General features: G+C 50.7%; 13 protein-coding genes across 13 annotated transcripts; 6 read left to right on the forward strand and 7 right to left on the reverse strand.

Moving 5' to 3' along the window:
• Window positions 1-5: 5 nt before the first annotated feature.
• On the reverse strand, window positions 6-668 carry PICMEDRAFT_72537 (hypothetical protein; the record flags this gene model as incomplete). Its single annotated transcript, XM_019164227.1, has 1 exon — window positions 6-668. The coding sequence occupies one exon, from the start codon at window positions 666-668 to the stop codon at window positions 6-8; it is 663 nt and encodes a 220-aa protein (XP_019017581.1).
• Window positions 669-1,266: 598 nt separating this feature from the next.
• On the forward strand, window positions 1,267-2,602 carry PICMEDRAFT_130412 (hypothetical protein). The gene is made up of 2 exons (XM_019160003.1): window positions 1,267-1,411; window positions 1,476-2,602. The coding sequence occupies exon 2, from the start codon at window positions 1,600-1,602 to the stop codon at window positions 2,566-2,568; it is 969 nt and encodes a 322-aa protein (XP_019017582.1). The 5' UTR covers window positions 1,267-1,411; window positions 1,476-1,599; the 3' UTR covers window positions 2,569-2,602.
• Window positions 2,603-2,635: 33 nt separating this feature from the next.
• Window positions 2,636-2,944, reverse strand: PICMEDRAFT_72539 (hypothetical protein; the record flags this gene model as incomplete). Its single annotated transcript, XM_019164228.1, has 1 exon — window positions 2,636-2,944. The coding sequence occupies one exon, from the start codon at window positions 2,942-2,944 to the stop codon at window positions 2,636-2,638; it is 309 nt and encodes a 102-aa protein (XP_019017583.1).
• A 343-nt stretch (window positions 2,945-3,287) lies between these two features.
• Window positions 3,288-3,914, forward strand: PICMEDRAFT_72540 (hypothetical protein; the record flags this gene model as incomplete). The annotated part of the gene is made up of 1 exon (XM_019164229.1): window positions 3,288-3,914. The coding sequence occupies one exon, from the start codon at window positions 3,288-3,290 to the stop codon at window positions 3,912-3,914; it is 627 nt and encodes a 208-aa protein (XP_019017584.1).
• A 136-nt stretch (window positions 3,915-4,050) lies between these two features.
• PICMEDRAFT_72541 (hypothetical protein) lies at window positions 4,051-5,379 on the reverse strand (the record flags this gene model as incomplete). The annotated part of the gene is made up of 1 exon (XM_019164230.1): window positions 4,051-5,379. The coding sequence occupies one exon, from the start codon at window positions 5,377-5,379 to the stop codon at window positions 4,051-4,053; it is 1,329 nt and encodes a 442-aa protein (XP_019017585.1).
• A 344-nt stretch (window positions 5,380-5,723) lies between these two features.
• Window positions 5,724-7,633, forward strand: PICMEDRAFT_16352 (hypothetical protein). Its single transcript, XM_019161176.1, has one exon. The coding sequence runs from the start codon at window positions 5,813-5,815 to the stop codon at window positions 7,361-7,363; it is 1,551 nt and encodes a 516-aa protein (XP_019017586.1). The 5' UTR covers window positions 5,724-5,812; the 3' UTR covers window positions 7,364-7,633.
• Window positions 7,634-7,683: 50 nt separating this feature from the next.
• On the forward strand, window positions 7,684-8,880 carry PICMEDRAFT_77525 (hypothetical protein; the record flags this gene model as incomplete). The annotated part of the gene is made up of 1 exon (XM_019164954.1): window positions 7,684-8,880. The coding sequence occupies exon 1, from the start codon at window positions 7,828-7,830 to the stop codon at window positions 8,878-8,880; it is 1,053 nt and encodes a 350-aa protein (XP_019017587.1). The 5' UTR covers window positions 7,684-7,827.
• Window positions 8,881-9,027: 147 nt separating this feature from the next.
• Window positions 9,028-9,570, reverse strand: PICMEDRAFT_58775 (hypothetical protein; the record flags this gene model as incomplete). The annotated part of the gene is made up of 1 exon (XM_019163318.1): window positions 9,028-9,570. The coding sequence occupies one exon, from the start codon at window positions 9,568-9,570 to the stop codon at window positions 9,028-9,030; it is 543 nt and encodes a 180-aa protein (XP_019017588.1).
• Window positions 9,571-10,009: 439 nt separating this feature from the next.
• On the forward strand, window positions 10,010-10,354 carry PICMEDRAFT_33542 (hypothetical protein; the record flags this gene model as incomplete). Its single annotated transcript, XM_019162828.1, has 1 exon — window positions 10,010-10,354. The coding sequence occupies one exon, from the start codon at window positions 10,010-10,012 to the stop codon at window positions 10,352-10,354; it is 345 nt and encodes a 114-aa protein (XP_019017589.1).
• A 136-nt stretch (window positions 10,355-10,490) lies between these two features.
• On the reverse strand, window positions 10,491-12,735 carry PICMEDRAFT_130637 (hypothetical protein). The gene has a single exon (XM_019160007.1). The coding sequence runs from the start codon at window positions 12,574-12,576 to the stop codon at window positions 10,627-10,629; it is 1,950 nt and encodes a 649-aa protein (XP_019017590.1). The 5' UTR covers window positions 12,577-12,735; the 3' UTR covers window positions 10,491-10,626.
• A 774-nt stretch (window positions 12,736-13,509) lies between these two features.
• Window positions 13,510-16,585, reverse strand: PICMEDRAFT_16355 (hypothetical protein). The gene has a single exon (XM_019161177.1). The coding sequence runs from the start codon at window positions 16,530-16,532 to the stop codon at window positions 13,626-13,628; it is 2,907 nt and encodes a 968-aa protein (XP_019017591.1). The 5' UTR covers window positions 16,533-16,585; the 3' UTR covers window positions 13,510-13,625.
• Window positions 16,586-16,773: 188 nt separating this feature from the next.
• On the reverse strand, window positions 16,774-19,022 carry PICMEDRAFT_16356 (hypothetical protein). Its single transcript, XM_019161178.1, has one exon. It carries the CDS (start codon window positions 18,648-18,650, stop codon window positions 16,908-16,910), a length of 1,743 nt encoding a protein of 580 aa, XP_019017592.1. The 5' UTR covers window positions 18,651-19,022; the 3' UTR covers window positions 16,774-16,907.
• A 282-nt stretch (window positions 19,023-19,304) lies between these two features.
• Window positions 19,305-20,627, forward strand: PICMEDRAFT_72548 (hypothetical protein; the record flags this gene model as incomplete). Its single annotated transcript, XM_019164231.1, has 1 exon — window positions 19,305-20,627. The coding sequence occupies one exon, from the start codon at window positions 19,305-19,307 to the stop codon at window positions 20,625-20,627; it is 1,323 nt and encodes a 440-aa protein (XP_019017593.1).
• Between the last annotated feature and the right edge of the window lie 23 nt (window positions 20,628-20,650).

Genomic DNA, 20,650 nt, shown 5'->3' on the forward strand with positions numbered 1-20,650 from the left:
GCCGCTCAGTCCTCTCTCTTCTTGATGTGCGACACGCCGATGAAGTTGGCGAGCTCCACAAAGAGCTCGGCCAGCGTCTCGGGCGGGTAGTCGTCTGCGGGCGGCTCGTAGTCGCCGTTGAGCGGCTCGTTCGGACTGGCGATCTTGCCCTCGACAAACGCCTGCATCCGGGCCCGCTCCTCGAGCGTGGGCGGCAGCAACTGGTAGAACTTGCACAGCTGCACCACCACGTCGTCGCCCAGGTTCACGAACTCCGCCACCGAGTGCGGGAACACCTCGCTGGCCGGCATGTCGCCGTCGAGGTTCGGCAACGCCAAGAGCACGTCGCTGTCCCGGTGCTGGTGCGAGTTCACCGTCCGGAGCACCGACTTCTGCTCGAGCAGGTTCAACTGGCCCTGCAACTCGCCCACGAGCTGCACGAGGTCCTCGTTCGTGGCGAAGTCCGCCGTGTCCACCGCTGCCGCCGCCCCGGCCGCCCCGCCGCCCGCCTTTCCAGCCCCGCCGAGCCCCAGCGGGTCTGGGATCGAGTCCATGTGCTGCTTCGTGTCCTTCACCTGCATGCTGAGCATCTGCTGCGCCGTCTTGGCGATGATTGCCCGCTGCTTCACCACCTGCGACTTGAGGTCGTTGATCTGCTCCTGCAAGTCCTCAATGCTGGTCTTCGACATCCTGCTGCTCTGTTTCCGTGTCTGTCTGTCTGCCCCGTGCCCCACTGCGCCCCGTGGCCCGTCTTTTGCCCTCGTCCTCTGCCCCCGTCTGTCCTTTCATCACCTGTTTCCCTCTTGCCTCCTCCTCCTGCTGCCTTCCTCGTCCCACTCCCCGCACCCGCGCCACCCAAACCGAAGCCCCGGTGCATATGCCGAGCGAAGGCCTGGTGCTGGTGCTCTGGATAGGTGCCCGAAAACAAGCTGCAGCAGGCCTGCTTGTGCTGTGCTGCTACTCTGGTTCCGCTGGGCAGCACCCTCCCCCGCTCCACGATCCGCCGCAAGCCAGACATGAAGCTCCTCGACCTCCCCTTCCAATTGGCCTACTACAAGGCCTACCACATGGACAGCCGCAACGTGCGCATCCACCTCTACTGCATCCCGCTCATCCTTGCCACGGCACTCGTGCTCGTGCACCCGCTCGGACTCACCTGGCCCGTCATCGGCGTCTACGCCCTCTACTACGTGCTGCTCGACGCTGCGGCCGGCGCCGCCGCGTCGGCGGCTCTGGCCGCCATCGGCCTGGTGGCCGGCTCGCTCTACGCCCGCTACAGCAGCGGCGCCGTCCTTGCGGCGGCGGCGGCCGTCCACGTTGTGTCGTGGGCGCTGCAGTTCTTCGGCCACTTCCACTACGAGCACCGCAGCCCCGCCGTGCTGGACAACCCGGTCCAGCCCCTCGTGTTGGCACCCTACTTGGTGCTCTTCGAGCTGCTCTTCATGCTGGGTCTGCGCAAGGACCTCCAGCACACTATGATGGCGCGCGCCCGCGAGCTGCGGAACATGACATGAATGCAGGGTGGTTTTCCTCACCAGGTGGCTCTGGGAGGCAAATTGGCCACGTAGTGTTCTTGTGGCGGATTTGTACTTGTGTAGATGCAACCGTGTATACACCGCAATGGGCTTCGAAGTGTTCAACCGCATCGTCGTGGTGTCCGGGGCGTCGCAGGGCCTCGGACGGTCGCTCGCAGACAAGCTGCACGCCCGCGGCGCCAACCTCGTGGTGCTGGCACGGTCAAAGGACAGGCTCGAGCAGCTGGCAGCACAGCACGAGCAGGACAAGCGGCACGCAGACCAGTTCACGCTTGCGTACGCAGTGGACCTCTCGGACGCGGGGCAGGTGGAGCAGCTGCGGGGGTTTCTGCGCAAGGAGATGATCGACCCGGACGTGGTGTTCTGCTGCGCAGGGTCGTCGGTGCCCAAGCTCTTCGGCGACCTCTCGCTGGCAGAGCTCGACGCAGGCATCGACATCAACTACAAGACGTGTCTGTACCTGCTGCACGCGCTCGTGCCCGCCATGGTGCTCGACGCAGACCCGAGGGACGCCGGCACGGACCGCGAGAAGCACGTTGTGATCCTGTCGTCGTCCGTGGCGTTCTACTCCTTCATCGGGTACTCGCAGTACGCGCCGCTGAAGGCGGCGCTCAAGGCGCTCGGCGACACGCTCCGCCACGAGCTCAAGTACCACGGCATCCGGGTCACAACCGTCTTCCCGGGCAACTTCGCCAGCGAGGGCTACGCCGAGGAGAACCTCACCAAGCCGTCGATCACCGCCGACGTCGAGGGCAGCAGCAAGCCCATCTCCGTCGACGACTGCGCCGACATCGTCCTCCGCCAGCTCCACGCCGGCACCACCTACATCCACACCGACCTCATCGGCTGGGTGCTCAACTGCTTCAGCCTCGGCTTCGGCCCCCGCTCGTGGTGGCCGCTCCAGGTCCTGCTGGCGCTCTTCGGCGCCCTCTTTGCCCGGCTCATCGACCTCTACCACGAGTCGCTCATCGCCAAGTGGTACGCCGCCAGGGACGCCGCCAGAGGCGGCTCCACCGGCCCTAGCGGCCCCGGCGCCGCCCGCAAGCTCAAGTAGAACAGTAATAAATAATTCGCATTGTTCGCCCGTAAACAACCTATACATCGGTGTATGGACACCACCGCTACTTGAACGCATCCGAGATCGCAGCCATCAGCCGGCTGCCCACCTTCAGACCGTACCACCAGTTCACTGCGCCAATCACCTCCTCGTTCCACAGGTCCTTCGCCCCCTCGACCACGCTGCTCGAGTAGTACGTCCGCACGTTACTCACGTGCGGAACCGCCTCCTGCTTGTGCTCCGCAATGTCGATGCACTGGCCGATCTCCCGCTTGATCGTGCCTGCGTTGTTTTCAAACTGCCGGGCCGTCAAGTACGCCAGCCCGCTCGTCACCAGCACCCCTGTGAGCACTCCGTGTGTAATTCCTGCCATCCCTGCTGCTGTGTTCTTCGACTCTGTGCCAAACAAGACTCCGCCGCCTCAATGCCTGCTCCCGTCTTCCTCTTCCTCCTGGTCTGGCCTCCCCTTGTCCTGTCTTTTCATGTCTTCCAATAGGGACCCCCCACTCTGGGAAAAAACCTCGGGGAACCGATCGGCGCAAAAGTTACCCGGCGCGCGGAAGGCAGTTTGTCTTCTCGCTTCCAGTGCTGTCTTCTTTTCATATGGGGAAAGAAGACGGTGACGGACAGGTATGGAGGTGGAAGAGGTAAAGACGGAGACAAAAGCAGGAACAGGAGCAGGAGAACCGGGCAGAGACAGCGAAAAACAGGCCACGATGACTCTTGGAAGAAACGCAAAACAGGTGAAACACACCGTCAGGAACCTCGTGTCCTCGCTCATCCAGTACGAACACATAACCACGACCCCTGCAAAGGCCAAGTTGACGGCCAACTATGTGGAAAACCTCATCATCAAGTCGAAAAAACACAGCACCAGGCCGGAGGCGTTGAAGGAGTGGAAGCACCTGCTGTACGGGAAGCTCTACAACCAGGATATAACGATCGAGAAGATGACGAGCGAGTTCATAGAACGATACGCCAACCGTGCGTCGGGTTTCACGCGTATGCTGAAGCTGGAGCCCCGCTACGGCGACAACGCGCCGCAGGTGGCTCTCGAGATGGTGGACAACACGGACAGGGAGATGATGTTCTGGTACATGGCGAAGGTTGTTGCTCGGTTGGAGCTTCAGGGCCTCGAGGCGGACCCTTTGACGAAGAAAAACATGGAAAAGGTGATCTCCTCGAAGGAGAACGGCGAGGCGAAGTTCAGGGAAACGGTGCAGATCTGCAAGGAGAACTTTTTTGAGAACGAGGCGGACCTCGAGCTCAAGCCGAGGTTCAAGAGCCACACCAACGGCTTCAACAGACAAACGACGAATTTCGAGTTTGTGCCAAGAGAGTAGTGGTGGACTCGGAGGAGCACGATCCTCCTGCTGTATATAGTTTCCTCCCACAGACGCTAGATAGTTACACGCTTACTGTTGTTTACTACTGCCATTAAAATATAGGTGTGAATACGTAATTTATATAGATGGTCGATCATAGGTCTTTGCCGAAAGCATTGTTGAGAAATTGCGTCGATTTGAAAGAGAGAGCCTTGGTTCTCTCGTACACTTGGAAGTACGGATCGTTCTTGTCTTTTTTCAAGCTGAGGGTGTTGCTGGATGCATCGAGGGAGATGTCGTTGTTGGACTCGACGATCTCGTTGAAGAGCTCGTCGCTTATGCCGTTGATGAAGTGGGCCTTGAAGTTGGAGACACTCAAGGTCTTGTAAATCTTCAACACGTTTCTGAGGATGAGCTCGACGATGTTCTTCAAGAGCTGTTTCTGGTCGAGGTGGTTGATGAAGAAGTCTGTTTCTGTGAGAATCTTGATGTTTTCGAAAATGTCGCCCAGCTGGCTGAAGTTGAACTTGATGAACAAGGCGTCGATCAACTGGGTGAACGGGTCCTCGAACTCGTACGACTCGATGTCGACCGCCCGGATCAAATCTCTCAGTCTTCTGTAGTCTTTTGTGTATAGCACGGAGGAGATTATGTATCTGAGGATCCACGGACACGAGGCCTCGATGGTCGACAAGTACGACGACGAGATGAAGATCTCGTTCATCTGCAAGAGCTGGCTGCACGTCTCCTTGTTGGCAAGCTGCTCCTTCAACTCCTTCTCGTTGAAGAAGATGAACAGCGAGTTGTGGATGAGCCAGTTTCTTAGTTTCAACTGCTCCAGCGAGGAGCCCTGGTAGTTTCTGTTGTCCGTCACCTCTCTCAGCTTCGACATCTCGTTCTTGGCCTCCGCCCAGTCGCCGCTCATTATGTCACTGACAAACTTACCGCACGTCGCGTTCAAAATCAACTCCTGGTTCGTCGACAATAGCTTGAAGTTGTTCAACAAGTCCGACGCCATCACGTAGTCGCCCCTGTTGTACTGCAGCTTACCAAACTCGTACAACTCCAGAATCTTCTTGTCGTCGATCCCGTGCGACTTGATCAAGTCCCGGTTCGAGTACTTGTCCTGTTTCAAGTTCTCCTGCACCTCCTTGCTGCACAAGATGTCCAACGTCTTCTTTGTCGACTCGTTCAATGGAACCAACTTCGCAATCACCTCATTCTCCTTCTTCAAAATCTCCTCTGGAAGATCCTCCGCCTCCGGATGCAAGTTCAAGTAGAGGTCCCGCAAAAGCTTGATCATGTATGTGTCCTTGAGGATGTCGAACTCCATCTGGTCGATCTCCTTCTCATCATAGATTGTGACTAGATTATCCAACAACGGGTAGATCAAATGTCTGTCCAAGAAGTCGAAAAACCGGGCCGAAAGATCGTACTTTCTGGCCGTTTCAACCTGTTTCTGCGTGAGTATCTCCTGCGACATGTTGACTTTGATACTGAACACTGGCTATCTCGCTTAAGGCCTTCTTCACGACCCCCCAGACTCCCTTCTGTATCTCATCTTCCCCTTTTGCTCTACATACCTTGAAAATTTTTCCAGCACTCCTCCGTCGCCAGAAACCTCAACACCTTTAGTGGCGGCCGCTGCCGACGCGTCGGCGCTTCACCCCCGCCCCCCGCTGCTGCAAATTGGCTGCGATTGCTCCCGACCAGCTGCTGCTACAGATCTACTACACACAGCATATGGCCGGACAGGCTTATATCTGGGATGGAAGTGTCGGAGGTCCACGCTGGTCACTGGGAAGCTACTTAGACACCCACGAGCCGTTTTTTTTTCCAGGCCGTTGTCAGCACTCCGAATCGCCCACAATTGACCCCTCTGGCAGCACCGTGTCTCCGTAGGCGACGACCCCAAAATGGACAACATGCAACAGCAGTATCACCTTCTCCACAACTCCCGGCAGTCTGTGTCGTTGGACTTCAACCAGTTGCAAAACCAGGACCAGGAGCAGAACCAGAACCAGAACCAGCAGCAGCCACAATTGCAGTTGCAGACCGAGCAGCAGCACGGGCAGACCTCAACTCCGGGCCAGCTGCACTACCAACAGGCGTACCCAAACCAGCACGACCAAGCATCTCATGCAGCAACACAGTACAGTCCTGCTGGCGATGCCCACGCCCATGCTGCACAGCTAACGCAGGCGCAAGTGCAAGCACATGTGCACGCAGCGCAGATGGCCCAGGCGCAAGCGCAAGCACAGGCTCAGGCGCAAGCACAGGCACAAGCACAGGCGCAATACCACCAACAATACGCCCAGGCACCACAGGTGGATGAACACGGCGTTCCTGTGTACTCGTCTCGCATCGAGCTGACTCCGGAGGAGCAGGGCCAGTTGGAATACTTGCAGCGCATGCCGTCCTACCAGGCCATCATCCAGCCGAACTACCAGGCGCTCCACAAGAAGTTCGTTGGGCAGAGCCTCCTTCCCCGCAGACAGACCACCTCAAAGGGAAAGTACTCGTTGAAGGACTTCCAGATCATGCGGACCTTGGGCACAGGCTCCTTTGGTCGGGTCCACTTGGTCAGGTCCGTACACAACCACCGGTACTACGCGATCAAGGTGTTGAAGAAGTACCAGGTGATCAAGATGAAACAGGTCGAGCACACGAATGACGAGAGAAGAATGCTCAAGTTGGTCGAACACCCCTTTTTGATCAGAATGTGGGGGACTTTCCAGGACAGCAAAAACCTGTTTATGGTGATGGACTACATCGAGGGAGGAGAACTCTTCTCTTTATTGCGGAAGTCGCAGCGCTTCCCTAACCCGGTAGCCAAGTTTTATGCCGCAGAGGTCATCCTTGCCTTGGAGTATCTACACTCCCACAACATCATTTACAGAGACTTGAAACCAGAAAACATCCTTTTAGACCGTAACGGCCACATCAAGTTGACCGACTTCGGTTTCGCCAAAGAAGTCCAGACCGTCACTTGGACTCTTTGTGGTACGCCCGATTACATTGCTCCCGAGGTCATCACAACAAAGCCTTACAACAAGAGTGTTGACTGGTGGTCTTTGGGTATCTTGATTTTTGAAATGTTGGCTGGATATACCCCTTTCTATGACCAGACCCCAATGAAAACTTACGAAAAGATCCTGGCATGCAAGGTTCACTATCCTTCACATTTCCACCACGAGGCAGTGGACTTGTTGTCCAAGTTGATTACTTCAGATTTGACAAGAAGATTGGGTAATTTGCAAAACGGTCCTTGCGACATCCGGGATCACCCTTGGTTCAGCGAAGTTGTGTGGGAAAAGTTATTATTGAAAGACATCGAGACGCCTTACGAGCCACCAATTACAGCGGGCGTTGGTGACACAAGTTTATTCGACCACTATCCTGAAGAACAGCTAGATTATGGTATTTCTTGCGAAGACCCATATGCAAAGTATTTTACCGAATTCTAATTGCCTTTCTTCTGCATCATGAACCCCACGACATCAAACAAACATTACCAGACACTAAATATGAATCAAAACACAAACTCGTAGGGCTATAATTTTACTACCATGGCTTTTTCTATATAATACTTCTGCCCCCTTTTTTTTCAATCTCTAGGTTTTCTACTCTTTTTCACTACTTGTACCTCTTCAGCTTTACCTACCCTTCAACTACAGATATCTGTTTCAGCATAAAACCTCATTCTCTCATTTTTTCTTCACCTTTCCCCCCAGTGACCGAATTAAGTAACTCTGCTGCGGGAACATGAATTGGCAAAGTACGCGGCCCAAGATTAATTGCCCTTTTTGTATATCCTGCCCGGCGAAAGCATCAATAATATATCAAATTGATTGGATTAACTTTGTGAAAGAAAGAAGATCTTTCAAATAACCATTTCATTGCTCGATAAGGTCACTAGCTAGAGCCCATAATGCAACCAGAAAACCAAGGTGATGAGGATGACGACGCACGTACCAATTTGGAGGGAGCGGACTCTGAACCAATCCACTCTGCACCTAAACCAGGTCACCCTCAGAGCCAGACATCACAAACATTACGAACCAGTAATAGGTACAAGAATTTTTGGAAAACTCGTAGAAGTGTTTCAGATGTTTTTGGGGAAGATACTGCTAAGAACGGTAAAGAAAATAGCGACCCGACAACAGATAAGGCTGAGCCCAAGCCAACCATGTCTTCACCGAACGCAAACTCTCGGGTGAAAAGCACACAAGAATCACCTGCATCAAGTGCATCCTCTCTCTCCTTATATTCTGAGTCGGAAAAGCTTATGGGAGTTGAAATGCCACGACTATCTGCTGCCCACGACTTGTTGGATACAGGATCAAGCTCGAGACCGGGAAACAGTGCTATTTCGAGGCTATTTTATAAAATCATCAGCTCATCGTCTACGAATTCCGGCAAAACGAAGGACAAGAGAAGTGTCAATAGTCATAAATTGATGTCACCATATATAGGTAACGAATTGAACGATCAAATTTGCGAATGTTATGAAAGGGTTGAGAATATGGACAAGAAAAAGCCCAGCTACATGACTGGTAGTTTGATGATCCATTGCAAGGCTATGAAAAAGTTGTTCAATGAAAATATGAGAAGCAGAATAATCAAAAGACAATCTGATCACCAGCTATGCTTGGAAAATTGGAAACTCGCAATTTCGTCGATGGAGATCTTCATTGACGGGTTGGAGAAGCAATTGAACATGGCGTTGTTGGACTCACCCTGTTTTGATGAGAATGACAGACCGAGAGTAAGCCACAACGAAAAGAACAGAGAAGAGGCAGATAGAACCATTAAATCAGTAGGGGTAGATGACAAAGTCCCTGAAAAATACAAGATTCCACTAAGAAAAGATTTATACAGTTACGATAAGATCGAAAGCGAGTTCAAGAAGGATGATCTAGACCACTTTCTTGACGACTTGAACAATAGATTGAAGGAAGTCAACAAGGTCCACATTCTATAGGCGGCACGTTGAGCTTCTCATACCTATTTTACGCTCTTTAATTCCAATTTTTTTCTTTCTTTTCTAACTAGCTTGCAAGAGAGTTAACATGGAGTATAGATATATAGAGGTTATATACAAGGAAGTGAAATGCGCTACGGAAATCGCCTATTCTAAAGAGACCTTGGCACCCAAACCTTCTAGGGTCGTCTTGATCTTTTCTGCGTCTTCTTTGGCGACGTTTTCCTTTAAGACCTTTGGAGCGGCTTCGACGAACTTCTTGGAGTCGACAAGCGATAAGCCGAGCAAGCCCTTGACTTCCTTGATGACCTTGGCCTTGGTCTTGGCATCGAAGCTCTCCAACTTGACGTTGAAAATGGTCTTCTCGGCTGCAGCAGGAGCAGCGTCCTCGGCAGAAGCCTCCGCCTCAGCTGGAGCTGCTGGAGCAGCAGCTGCACCGCCGACGGGGAAAGCCATATCTGGGATATCAAGCTGCGATTTTAAAGCTTTGATCAAAGACGAGGTTTCAACAAGGGTGAGTGTGGAGATCGAGTCGACAATGGATTGGATCTTTGGGTCCACAGCAGCCTGGACTGGCGCAGCCTCAGTCGAGTTGAATCTCACGACTATTGGGCTGGAGCATCTCTTCGCCGAGACAGACGAGAATCGTAGCGCAGATCTGACGGTGGTGGTTCTCAAGGAGGCGTACATGGTGTGCTGTTGCGTGTGTGCTGTGTTAGGACTGACGAGACAACCGGCCGGAACTTCAATTGCCCTAGCTCTAATCCTGAATGGGGTTTAACTGTCTAATCCGTCTTGGCCTCGACGACTTGAAAATTCCAAAAAAAGGTGTGAGAAAAGCGAGAAAAATCGAGTGCAGTAGGACCCGCCGTAATGTATGGGGCACAACTGTCGCGGACCCGTGTGCGCGTACACAGACATCGGCCGGTGAGCCAGTACAACAGCTAAAGGTGTCGTGGCGGCGAGTCGCTGCATGAATTTGGAGGTTTGGTGGTGGAGATGAAGAGGAAGAAGAGGAGGAGGATGGCGGAGAATAGCAGGGCGTTGTTGCAACAGAAAGAGGACAGGAGCAACCAGAGGGGCAGGAACAGGGAACAGCACAAGACAGCAACCGAAAAGACAGCCGGCCATGTCATTCAAGTTCTGTGCAGAATGCAACAACATGCTTTACCCGAAGGAGGACAAGGCGAACAGGAGACTTCTCTACCAGTGCAGAAACTGCTCGTATTCGGAGCTCGCGGACTCTGCGTGCGTGTACAGACACGAGTTGATTACGAACATCGGTGAGACTGCTGGTGTGGTGGACGACATCGGGTCGGACCCGAAGCTCCCGCGGTCGGACAAGATCTGTCCAAAGTGCCACAACAACGAGTGTGTGTTTTTCCAGAGTCAACAGAGGCGTAAGGACACGTCGATGGTGTTGTTCTACGTGTGTCTCGAGTGCAAGAACGTTTTCCGAAGTGACGAGTCGTAGGGGGGTGATCTCGTTTCCGTGTTATCTGCTGTACATTAGAAGTACTTTCCCAAGTCCAAAAGCCAAAAAGCAATAGAGTATACAGTTTCTATGCTAACAATGTTATTAGTACAAAAGATATGTATAGTATGTATATGTATCAAATACAAAAAGAAGAAAAAGTCAAAGTATAAATGCGATAGTAAAAGTTGCCGGAAGAAGAGCTCTATGAATGAGGACAGGCAAAGGGTGAAAAGCTCAAGAAGAAGAAAAAAAGAGAAGATAGAGGCCCGTTATGTATATTCTTTACCGATACCGTTGTTGTACCCTAACGAAATGGTCAGATGATTGTTGTGTGGTTTCGCGTGGTTGTCTAAATCTGCGTTGTTGTCTAGACCCCGCTTTAACACGTCCAAGCTTGGGAGAATGATCGTCTCTCCGAACTTTCCTGACGCATGGGGATACGTGGATAGAGGAGCCGATGCCTGGCTGGAAGAGTCGAAGATGTGTGTGTGTAGTGGTGCCGGGGTGTATTTGAACGACTGATGCGTCGACGAGGATCCGAGAGAAGGACTATGCAGCGAGGGAGGGTTTTCTATTAATTTGCCAAGGTTGAATGCGGGGATGGAGGAGGATGAGGACAAGGAGGAGGAGGAGGAGGAGGCAGCGGAGGAGTTTGAGTGTGCTAGTGAGAGAGGCGATGCCAAAACAGTAACAGCCGGCTTTGCCGCTTCCGAGATCGAGTTGTTTAGCACCGAAAGAACGTTACTGAAAATCTTCTCCTTCGAGTCTTCCGTTATCGAGTCGATTTTCTCCAACCCCTTGAGGGTATCTTCGATTCTTTTTACCTGGATTCTATAGGCAGGATCCAAGTGCTGGGGTTGGAGAAAATGTGGCTGGCGAAGGTGGTAGTCCATGTTATTGGCTGGCAGCTGTGTGCAGGACGTTAGAGGAGGAAGCTTGTTTGGTATGTTGCTGCTGCTGTTGTTCTCGGTGTTCAATAAGGAATCCACACTCCCTGATGACTTACGCGTCATTTCCGATGATAGAGTCAACATCGGAGACGTCTTTTGCGGAATGGGAACACTGCTGCCGTCTTGGGCAGCAGCACTGATGGTCGTCGATGGAGGAAGTGGTAGCGGGGAAAGGGCGATTCTGCTGCTAGATTTCGACCGCTTCACTCTTTTCGTTGGATGCTGCCTCTCCTCCTCTGCGGCATCAATGGTGGAATTTGGAGAGTGTGTGTAATTATTGCCATTCTCAGCATTGTTATGACTGGTGTTGTCAGTGCTATTGTTACAGTCTGTATTATGTCTTTCTGAAAGTTTGTCCTGAACGTCCTCGATGTTCACCAAGGGAAGCGGGTGGTTGTGGGAGTCGTTGACAATGACCAGACTCCAGTGCTTGAGTCTTATTGAGTAATTTGCTCTGATTCTAAAGGGGCAGAACTTTTTCTTTCTGTTGCTGGGGCTATTGGCAGCACCAGAGGTACTGGATGAGGACCCCAGTGGCTGGGAGAAGGAGTATTTGCACTTGAACACGATCTTCGTGTCGTCGGAGCGCTCGATGACGATGTTGATGCCCAAGGAGCTCAACCTGCTCTGTAGCCAGGGCTTGATGTCGGACTTCTCGTTGAAGAACTGGTTGGTCAACTTGAGCTTCAGCTTGGTGCTGGAGTTTGTGCTGGCAACGGAGTTAGGGCCTGCAGGAGCAGCGGGGCTGACTGGCGCCGGGAGCTCGGCAGATGTGCTTTGGGGGGCAGCGGCGGAGCCGGCGTTCGGAGTTTGGGGTGGGGACGAGGCTCCGGACACAGACGAGGACCTGCATGAGGGAGACAGCGGGTTTTCCGTGCTGCCGGGGGTGCTCCCACTGCCGCTGTCATAGAGGGCAGGCAGTTTCGACGCGGTCCTGCGGCTCTGCAGCGTGGTCGTGGTGAGGGTGTTCGGGAACGTGTCGGGGAAGAACCGGTTGTGCATGACGGCGATGTCCTTGATGGGGCAGTAGGACGTGGTGGTGAGGACTGTGCGTGGGTGTGGGAGTGCGTGTGGGGGTGCCGGGGTGCTGCCGGCGCCGGGGTGCAGCACAGGCACAGGCAACGACCGGGAAGGGTGGTCCATCATCATGGGGTGGGTGGGCAGTAGCTTTTCTGGGTGGGGTGTGCGCTGGTGCTGGGCTCTCTGCAGACGCTCTTTCCTGCCAGGACCAACAAACCGTGCAGGAGTGTCCCTGCCACAACATCGCATGGGGTTGCGTGCCTCCCGGCCCCCAGGAAAGAAGGAAGAAAAGCCTCCATATATATACAGCCCGCCAGGGCTCCCTGGGGCGTGCAAAAACCGAAATTGGAAAACTACCCTGTTGACTCCCCCGGTGGGACCCCCTCCCGCCCCGCGAGCAGGCCGGGCACACCCACGCCGTTTGCTCGGACTCCACCGCAGCACCCCACCAAAACCCCCCGTCCCGGCGAAAAACCACCCCGCAGCCGGACTCCGCCACCCCGCGACCGCCCCCGCCCCATCGGATTCCGCCCGGCCTCCGCCGCCCCCTGCCCCGCTCCGCAGCCTGCCCGGGCCCCGGCGCCCCTGATCACCCCCGGCGGCTCCGCCAGCGGGCCCTTGTCGACACAACACCCTGCTTCCCCTCCCGGCCGCTCCAGTGACGGCCGACCCACACCACGGTTGCCGCAGACCACCACCTGGTGTCGGCACTACCTCCTCCTGCCCCTCTGCTGCCGCTGCTGCACCAGCTGCCGCACGACCCCCCGTTCGTCGAATGAACGCTCCCCCATATGGCTGCCACAGGGCTGTAACCGGCTACACGGTTATACCGCACTCGTCGCCACATCGCCACAACACCGCCGACCTGGTTATCTGCAACAGCCCTTCCTTCGTCTCCGCCCGGCCTCAACTCCTCCGCCTTCTCCCCCGGTCTCGGCTCCATTTTTCGCGGCACCCGGTCTTCGTGTCGCTCTCCGCGTCTTCGCCCCATCGCCCTCCGGCTCGCTCTCCGGCTCGCCCCCCGGCTCGCTGCCTGCCTCGCTTCCCCTCTTGGGCCCGCCCGCACTGGGTGCCGCTGCGCGCCGCACCCCCTGTTCGGCCCATGTCGCACTCCGGGGCCAGCCGGGGCCAGCCAATCGCACCCCCGTTACGTCAGCCACGCGGCGATAGCTCTGGCGGTGGTTGGAGGCGCGGAGAAGGAGTTAGGGCCGCGGAAGACTGGCCTCACAGGTGGGCATGTAGTACAGGGTTCTGGTGTTATTGTTTTTATTCTATACAAAAGTGCACAGGTAGGGCGGTTATTTGCGCCTCTTGTGGGTCGGGCGGGAGTTCTTCTCACGGCGTCTGTCCTTCTGCTCCCGCTGCTTGCGGATGGTTTCGCTGTCGCGGATCTCGTTGCGACCGGCGCCCTTGCCGACGTAGCCGCGGACCTTAACTCCTTTCTCAACGGCCTTCTTGACCTTGTCCATCTGGCGGTCGTAGTCGTCACGGCCCTTGCGGGGCAGCTTAGGCGCCTTCTCGCCGTGATGCTTGAACCGGCCGCCGATGCGGCTGCCGTTCAACTTGCTGTCGAAGGCAGCGCCGGCGCCATCGCTCTTCTCAGCGCCGCCCACCTTGTAGCTGCCCACGCGGTTCTTCTCCTTCCACTCCTCGTACTTGCCGGACCGGAAGCTCGCAGGGATGCGCTGGCCGCTCTCGCTGATGATGAACTTGCGGTCGTCCTGCTTGCGCACAAACTTGTTTTTCTCCCACACAACCCGGGGACCCTGTCTCTGCATCTGCACCTTGTCGTCCTCGGCATCGATGTCGAAGGCCGCCTTGCTGGCCTCCGCCACGAAGTTCCCGTGCCCGCCGTTGTTGTCGATCGCCAGCTGCTGGTCCTGGATCACATTCCGTGGCGCGTAGTACGACATGTAGAAGTTCGGGTCCTTGTAACTCTTGCGCTTGCCCGCCCCGCTCAACACCTCGTCTCCGTCCTCGAAGTCTCTCAGCAACTCCTCCTCGTTCACGGCAAACCCAACCTCCTCGTTGTCGCCATTGTCCCCCTTCAACATCTCGTCTTCCAACGTGTGCGAAAGACCAAGCATTCTCTCTTTCTCCAACAAAGCTCTTCTCTCCTTCTGCTTCGCCTGCGCAGGAGCAATCTGCTTCCGTCTCTTGTTCATCAAATCGATGAGACCGTCGTCCCTTTTGCCGAACTCAAACACAGTCTCCTTGTTTATCCGGTTCTGCAACTTCGCCAAGAAGTCGTTCTTCTCCGTCTCGAGGTTCTTCCCGAACACAAGGTTCTGCTCGTCCCAGCCAACACTCACCAATTCCTTCGATCTACGCATTGACTCCTGTGATGCAGGCTGCCTCGATCTCATGTACAACTTTTCAGCCTTCTCACAAACAGCTCTGATAGTCCGGATGTCAAAGTTGTGTCTCAAAATCGTCTCGTACAAGTCTTCCATAGTCTCGACCAGGAGCCTAGGAATACTGCCCAAGACCATTCTCTTAGTATAAGAGACCTTTGGCCCTTCAAATCCTTGTAAGCTTCCGTGCTGTTCCTCGTACCTCTTCTGCAAAAGCTCCACCTTCTTATCTTGCATCTTGGTCAACAGAATCTTACGTCCCAAGAAAATCTCCAAGTCCAATAAATATGGAAGTTCCTGCTCACTCACAATAGAGTATGCCCAACCTTTATTACCGGCTCTTGCAGTTCTACCCACACGGTGAATGAAAATTTTAGAAGATGATGGCAACGAGTAGTTGATCACATTAGCAAGCACAGGAATATCGATACCTCTCGCAGCAACGTCAGTGACAACCATCACAGAACTTAATCCCATGCGGAAATTCTGTAGCTGCTGTCTTCTGGCATGCTGGTCAAGAGACCCATAGATATAGGACACCGCATAATTTGCTGCTTTCAATATGTTGGTGATGTACTCCACATGATGACGCGTAGGAACGAAAACAATCGTGGAATGCTCAGTTGGTAATTCGTTGGCCTTCGGCATCTTGACCTTCTTCTTGGGAGCCTTTCTCTTCCTGTTTTTCACATTGTTTTCATTCTCACTATCACTGTCCGAATCGTTAAATCTATCGTTTGCATCCGTCAACTTCTCCAACTGTTCCTTGGTTGCAGATGGCATCTTGATAACATCTTGTAAAATCGACAACAAATTGGCCTCCCTCTCATTCTTCTTTACGCTGAAAAAACACATCTCCAAATTTTCACTGATCTTCGTCTCTGCATCTAACCTCACTAGCACAGGATTGACCAACCCAGCCTTCGCAAAGTCGATCAAGTTTCTTGGTAGTGTAGCCGAAAACAACATACTCTGTCTCTTTTCAGGTAAACTTGCCAACAACTCATTCAACTGTTCGGCAAATCCCATTTCAAACAATCTATCAGCTTCGTCGTAAATCATGAATTCAATACTCGATAGATCCAATCTCATTTCGACCTTCAAGTGCAAGAAACGACCCGGTGTGGCAATAACAACATCAGGATTGTTCACCATAGCTCCAAACTGATTTTCAAGGGAGTCACCACCAATGAGCAACAAACTTCTCAAGTCCGTTCCCTTACTGAACTCTTTAAACTGCTTGTGTGTTTGACTGGCCAACTCTCTTGAAGGCGATAGAATGATAGCACGAATACCGATTTTGGCACTGTGTGTCTTCAACCTTTCGATCAATGGCAATAGGAAAGCAGCAGTCTTACCACTACCAGTTCTAGCCATACCCACCACATCACGGTTTTGCATGATTAATGGAATTGTTTTTCTCTGAATTGGAGTAGGTTGCCTATATCCCTTTTTCCCGATATTTGAAATAACAACTTTAGACAGTCCAAAAGATGCAAAGGATCCTTTATTCTTGGCTTTACCTTGTTGTGCTTGTTCTTGATTAATAAAGTACATATCTTCTTCATGCGCATTGGCAGCAGATTTATCATTACCATCATCTTCAATTTCCAATAACGGGAAATCAAGCTTATCAGCAGCTTTTTTAACACCCGTCTTTTGCTTCTTTTTCGGCTTTTTACTTTCTTCGTCTTCATCCTCTTCATCGGACGAAATTATTTCATCTTGAATAGCTCCTGTTTCATTGTCGCTTCCGCTGTCATCAGAATCCTCATCTGATGATCCATTCACGCCATTGTTCGCTACTAAAGACGACCAAATATCAACTGTGTCTTCTTCGTCACTAGACATCTTGTTTTCTTGAATGGTTGTAATATTTGACAAATATAGAATACTTGATAGCTAGTATTTCAATAGAAAAGTTCAGGAATAAAATAAGTTATATAGATACTTTTTATACCTAAAAAATATAATTTGATAAAATTTTTTTAGCTGTGAATTTTTTCAGCCATAGCGAGAATATCTTTTTTTTATTTTTCGGAGGGAGGAAAAATCCATCGGAGCTGTCAAAACGATATCTTGCAACAATTCCAGTGAAACATAAAAAGGAAGTATATTAGAAAAACGATTATTCATGCCAGAACATACACATCATACATACACTCATGCGTATATATATCACCTATATACATTTGTAGCAATATGAGTAGCCTTTCATCAACTCATTTACGATCTGCGATATGGATGGTAGTTGTTCCTTCTTCCACTTCTGTACTTTCCGCTTCTTCTACTACCACCTCCATTACCGCCGCCACCACCACCACTTCTTCTCTCGTTAAAACGGCTACCACCGTTTCCACCATTTCCACGATCCCGATCTCTGTCCCGATCCCGGTCACGGTCTCCTGAACTGCCTCCTGAACCTTTTTCCCTGAATTTTTTAGGACCAGATGGTAAGTTGGGAATGCTTCTTGAATCTTCTTCATCATCGCGGTATTGGTTTCCACGCTCTTGTGGGTTTGGAACATCATCATCATTGTTATTGCTATTGCCATTATCATTTCCCATTTGGTACATGTTGATTTGAGCTTCCTGGGAGTTTGGCGACATTTGCTGATTTTGTTGCTGCTGTTGTTGCATTTGCATCCAATATTGCTGCATCTGTTGCATCTGTTGCATCTGCTGCCAATATTGTGACATGTCTCCATAGCCGTTCATCATGTAGCCGCCGTTATTCATCATGTTCATCTGGTTACCACCCATTGGGCTGGAACCATCAGCAGTTTTACCTTGATTTCTCAGGTGTTGAGTTCTAGGTTCTGCTTTCTTGATTTCCATCTTCTTCCCGTGGAACATGACATAATTGTTTCTTGTCACCCTATCAACTGCTTCGGCAGAATCATAGGTAACGAAACCGTAACCTCTAGACTTACCAGTATCTTTGTTGATCATCAACTGAGAATCAATGATAGTACCAAATTTTTCAAAATAATTTCTGAATTCTTCAGGGGTGACATCAGCTGCGATACCACCCACAAACACCTTACCAACCTTTTCTTGTTCATCTTTTGGGATAGCTCTCTTTGGGTCAATCAACTTACCGTCAAGAATATGCTTTTCTCTCAGAACGGCATCAACACTATCACTGGCTGCAAAGGTCAAAAAGGCGAAACCTCTGGACTTACCAGTACTACTATCTCTCATGACATTTGTCTCAAGAACCTCACCATATTTACCGAAGTATTGTTTCAATCTATCTTCGTCAGTTTCCCAGTTCAAACCACCAATGAAAAGCTTTCCAACATCCTTATTAGACAAGTCTGCCTTCACTGTATCTTTATAATTGGTTGGAACTTCAACTTCAGTGATATCAGGAATGTGTGCATTAGTTTGGTTTTGGTTTTGAACATCACCTTGATTTTGATTTTGATTTTCAATTTGGCCTTGGCCTTGATTTTGGTTTTGATTTTGGTTTTGATTCTGGAATTGCTGATACTGTTGATACTGTGATAGTTGAGGCATTCCATGCATTGGCATCTGCCCCTGGCCCGGCTGTTGCTGTTGCTGCTGCTGTTGCATCATTTGGAATTGCTGCAGCTGCTGGAACGCGGTGGCATAGTCAGGCTGGCCAGGAATCTGACCTTGGCCTTGTCCGTTAACACTAGGTAGTAAATTCTGCTGGGGTTGTTCAGTAGTATTGCTAGAGTTAGAGTCGGTCAAAGGAAGGTTGTTATAAGGTTGTAATGAGCCACTTTGGTTGACCGATTCACTTTCTGGAACCGTACCAACAGCTGCATCATTACCAGTATTATCGGTGGTGGCTTGTGCTTCATTATTATAGCTTGATGGTTGTTGTGTGAGAGAAGTTTCTTTTTCGGTAACATTTGAAGGCGCAGTGTCAACGGTTTTAGGTTGATCACCTGCATAAATGTCATCGAATAAGGCTTCGTCGTCTTCAAAATTGGACATGGTGGAAAGTCAATAGAAGAGAGTCAAGTGAAACAAGCTGCTATGGGCAATATAAAGCTAGACAATAACTAAAACTATCCTAGTAATATAAAAATATTGTTGCAGTAAATAAACAGATGATAATAGTCAAACAAACTCCAGATCTATATAACTATAAGTGAATATATATTAAATATAGTTTACAATTGAAATATCTGTGAGGTTCGTTTGTGAGTTTGCTTTGCTATCTGTGGATCAAAAATAACTTGATATAACTTGATATTAACTGTCTAATTCTATAGAAGTAAATATGGGAGTATATACCAGGTATAAAGTAAAATTGAAAATAAACACTTTGTGTGCTGGTTTGTCCTGTGTAAAAAGAAGACTCTCGGTGCAGGCAGGAGTAATTTGCCCTCAAAAAAGCGGCGGCCTCTCGTCAGCTGGGAAGCGCCCCCTATTTATGGTTTTTTCTGGTACTTGGTAGCATGGCATTCTGTTCACCCCTCCTCGCGACAGCCGCCCAAAAGGGAAATGTCCGAATCAGACATGAGAATGGAAGCTGAAAAATTTATTTTGCCAGACAGGGGAATGGAATAAAAAGTAATTGGGGAAGCACCGAGAGAAGTACTGAAGGAAGATTGGGAAACCGCATCTACTCAGAAAAATATAACAATGAAAGATTATCTTATTTTTCTTGCGCAAAGTCACCCTGGTTTTAGAAAAGCGGAACTTGAGTCCTTGGCTAATCTTCACGGAATAAAGGCAGATTTTTCAAATCACAATGAAGAACATCCTTTTTTGATGGTAAGTCTGCAAAGTGACGAAGAGGCATACAAGCTTATAGATCGGGCAATTTTGTCAAAGGGGATATATGAGTTGTGGGGACATGGAAACTCTTTTGAGGAATTGCACGAGAGTGTGAAGTCTAACATGGCAGAACTTCGAAAACCTTATCTACTCAACACATTCAAGTTTGAAAATCTTACCTTTCAAGGAGGCAAAAAGTCTAGGGAAGAACAGATTAAGATGTACGAGAAATTTGTGTATTTGGACTTCAAGGGTAAGATTAGAATGAAAACCCCAGATCAAACATTTACTATCTTAGAGCAATATTCATTGGGTGCAGATTTATTTCCACTAGATCATCCAGATCATTGCTGGTTCGGAAGACAAATCAACTTGAGCGCACGGAGTAGGGGTGCTGTCGAGAAGTATGATATCAAAAAGAGACCTTACTTTGGGACAACGTCGTTTGATGCAGAATTGTCGTTATTCACCTGCAATATGGCACAAGTTCGTCCTGGCGAGCTCATTTATGATCCGTTTGTGGGAACGGGGTCATTTCTAGTCACCGCAGCAGAATTCGGAGGCATTACTATTGGATCGGATATAGACTTTCTCACTTTGAAGGGTAAGGGTCCAAAGAGAAGATTGAAGGACAATTTCGATTACTACGAGGATCCATTATTGTTCACCGACGTTCTCTGCATGGATTTCACTAATAATGCTTTCAGAAAAGACTTGACTTTCGGATCGATTGTCTGCGACCCTCCTTATGGAGTTCGAGAAGGTGTGAAGGTTTGTGGTACTACGGACAGCAAGATAGGACGTGAAACTGTTATGATCGATGGCGAGCTAGCGTTTTTGAGGAGAGACTATATCCAGCCTAAAAAGACGTATTCATTGGATCTTTTACTAGATGATTTACTACAGTTTGCTGCTGAAAGACTGGACACTGGATCCAGACTATGCTTTTGGATGCCAGTCGCTAATGATGTCGACATTCCAACTATGATTCCACAACACGAGCAACTTGAGCTTATATACGAATTGGTTCAGGATTTCCATAAATGGTCGAGGAGACTGTTGGTGTATGTCAAAAGGGATGACGCTTACAGGGGAAAAACTATTCGAAGTGAACACCGTGAAGGTATTAATAACTTCAGAGAAAGATACTTCAACAAGTTTTCAAAGGCAAGTAGAGCTCAGCAATAAGTTTAGGCATACAATTAAGTAAG

This window comes from Pichia membranifaciens (assembly GCF_001661235.1).
Source record: "Pichia membranifaciens NRRL Y-2026 unplaced genomic scaffold PICMEscaffold_3, whole genome shotgun sequence".
Taxonomy (NCBI): domain Eukaryota; kingdom Fungi; phylum Ascomycota; class Pichiomycetes; order Pichiales; family Pichiaceae; genus Pichia; species Pichia membranifaciens.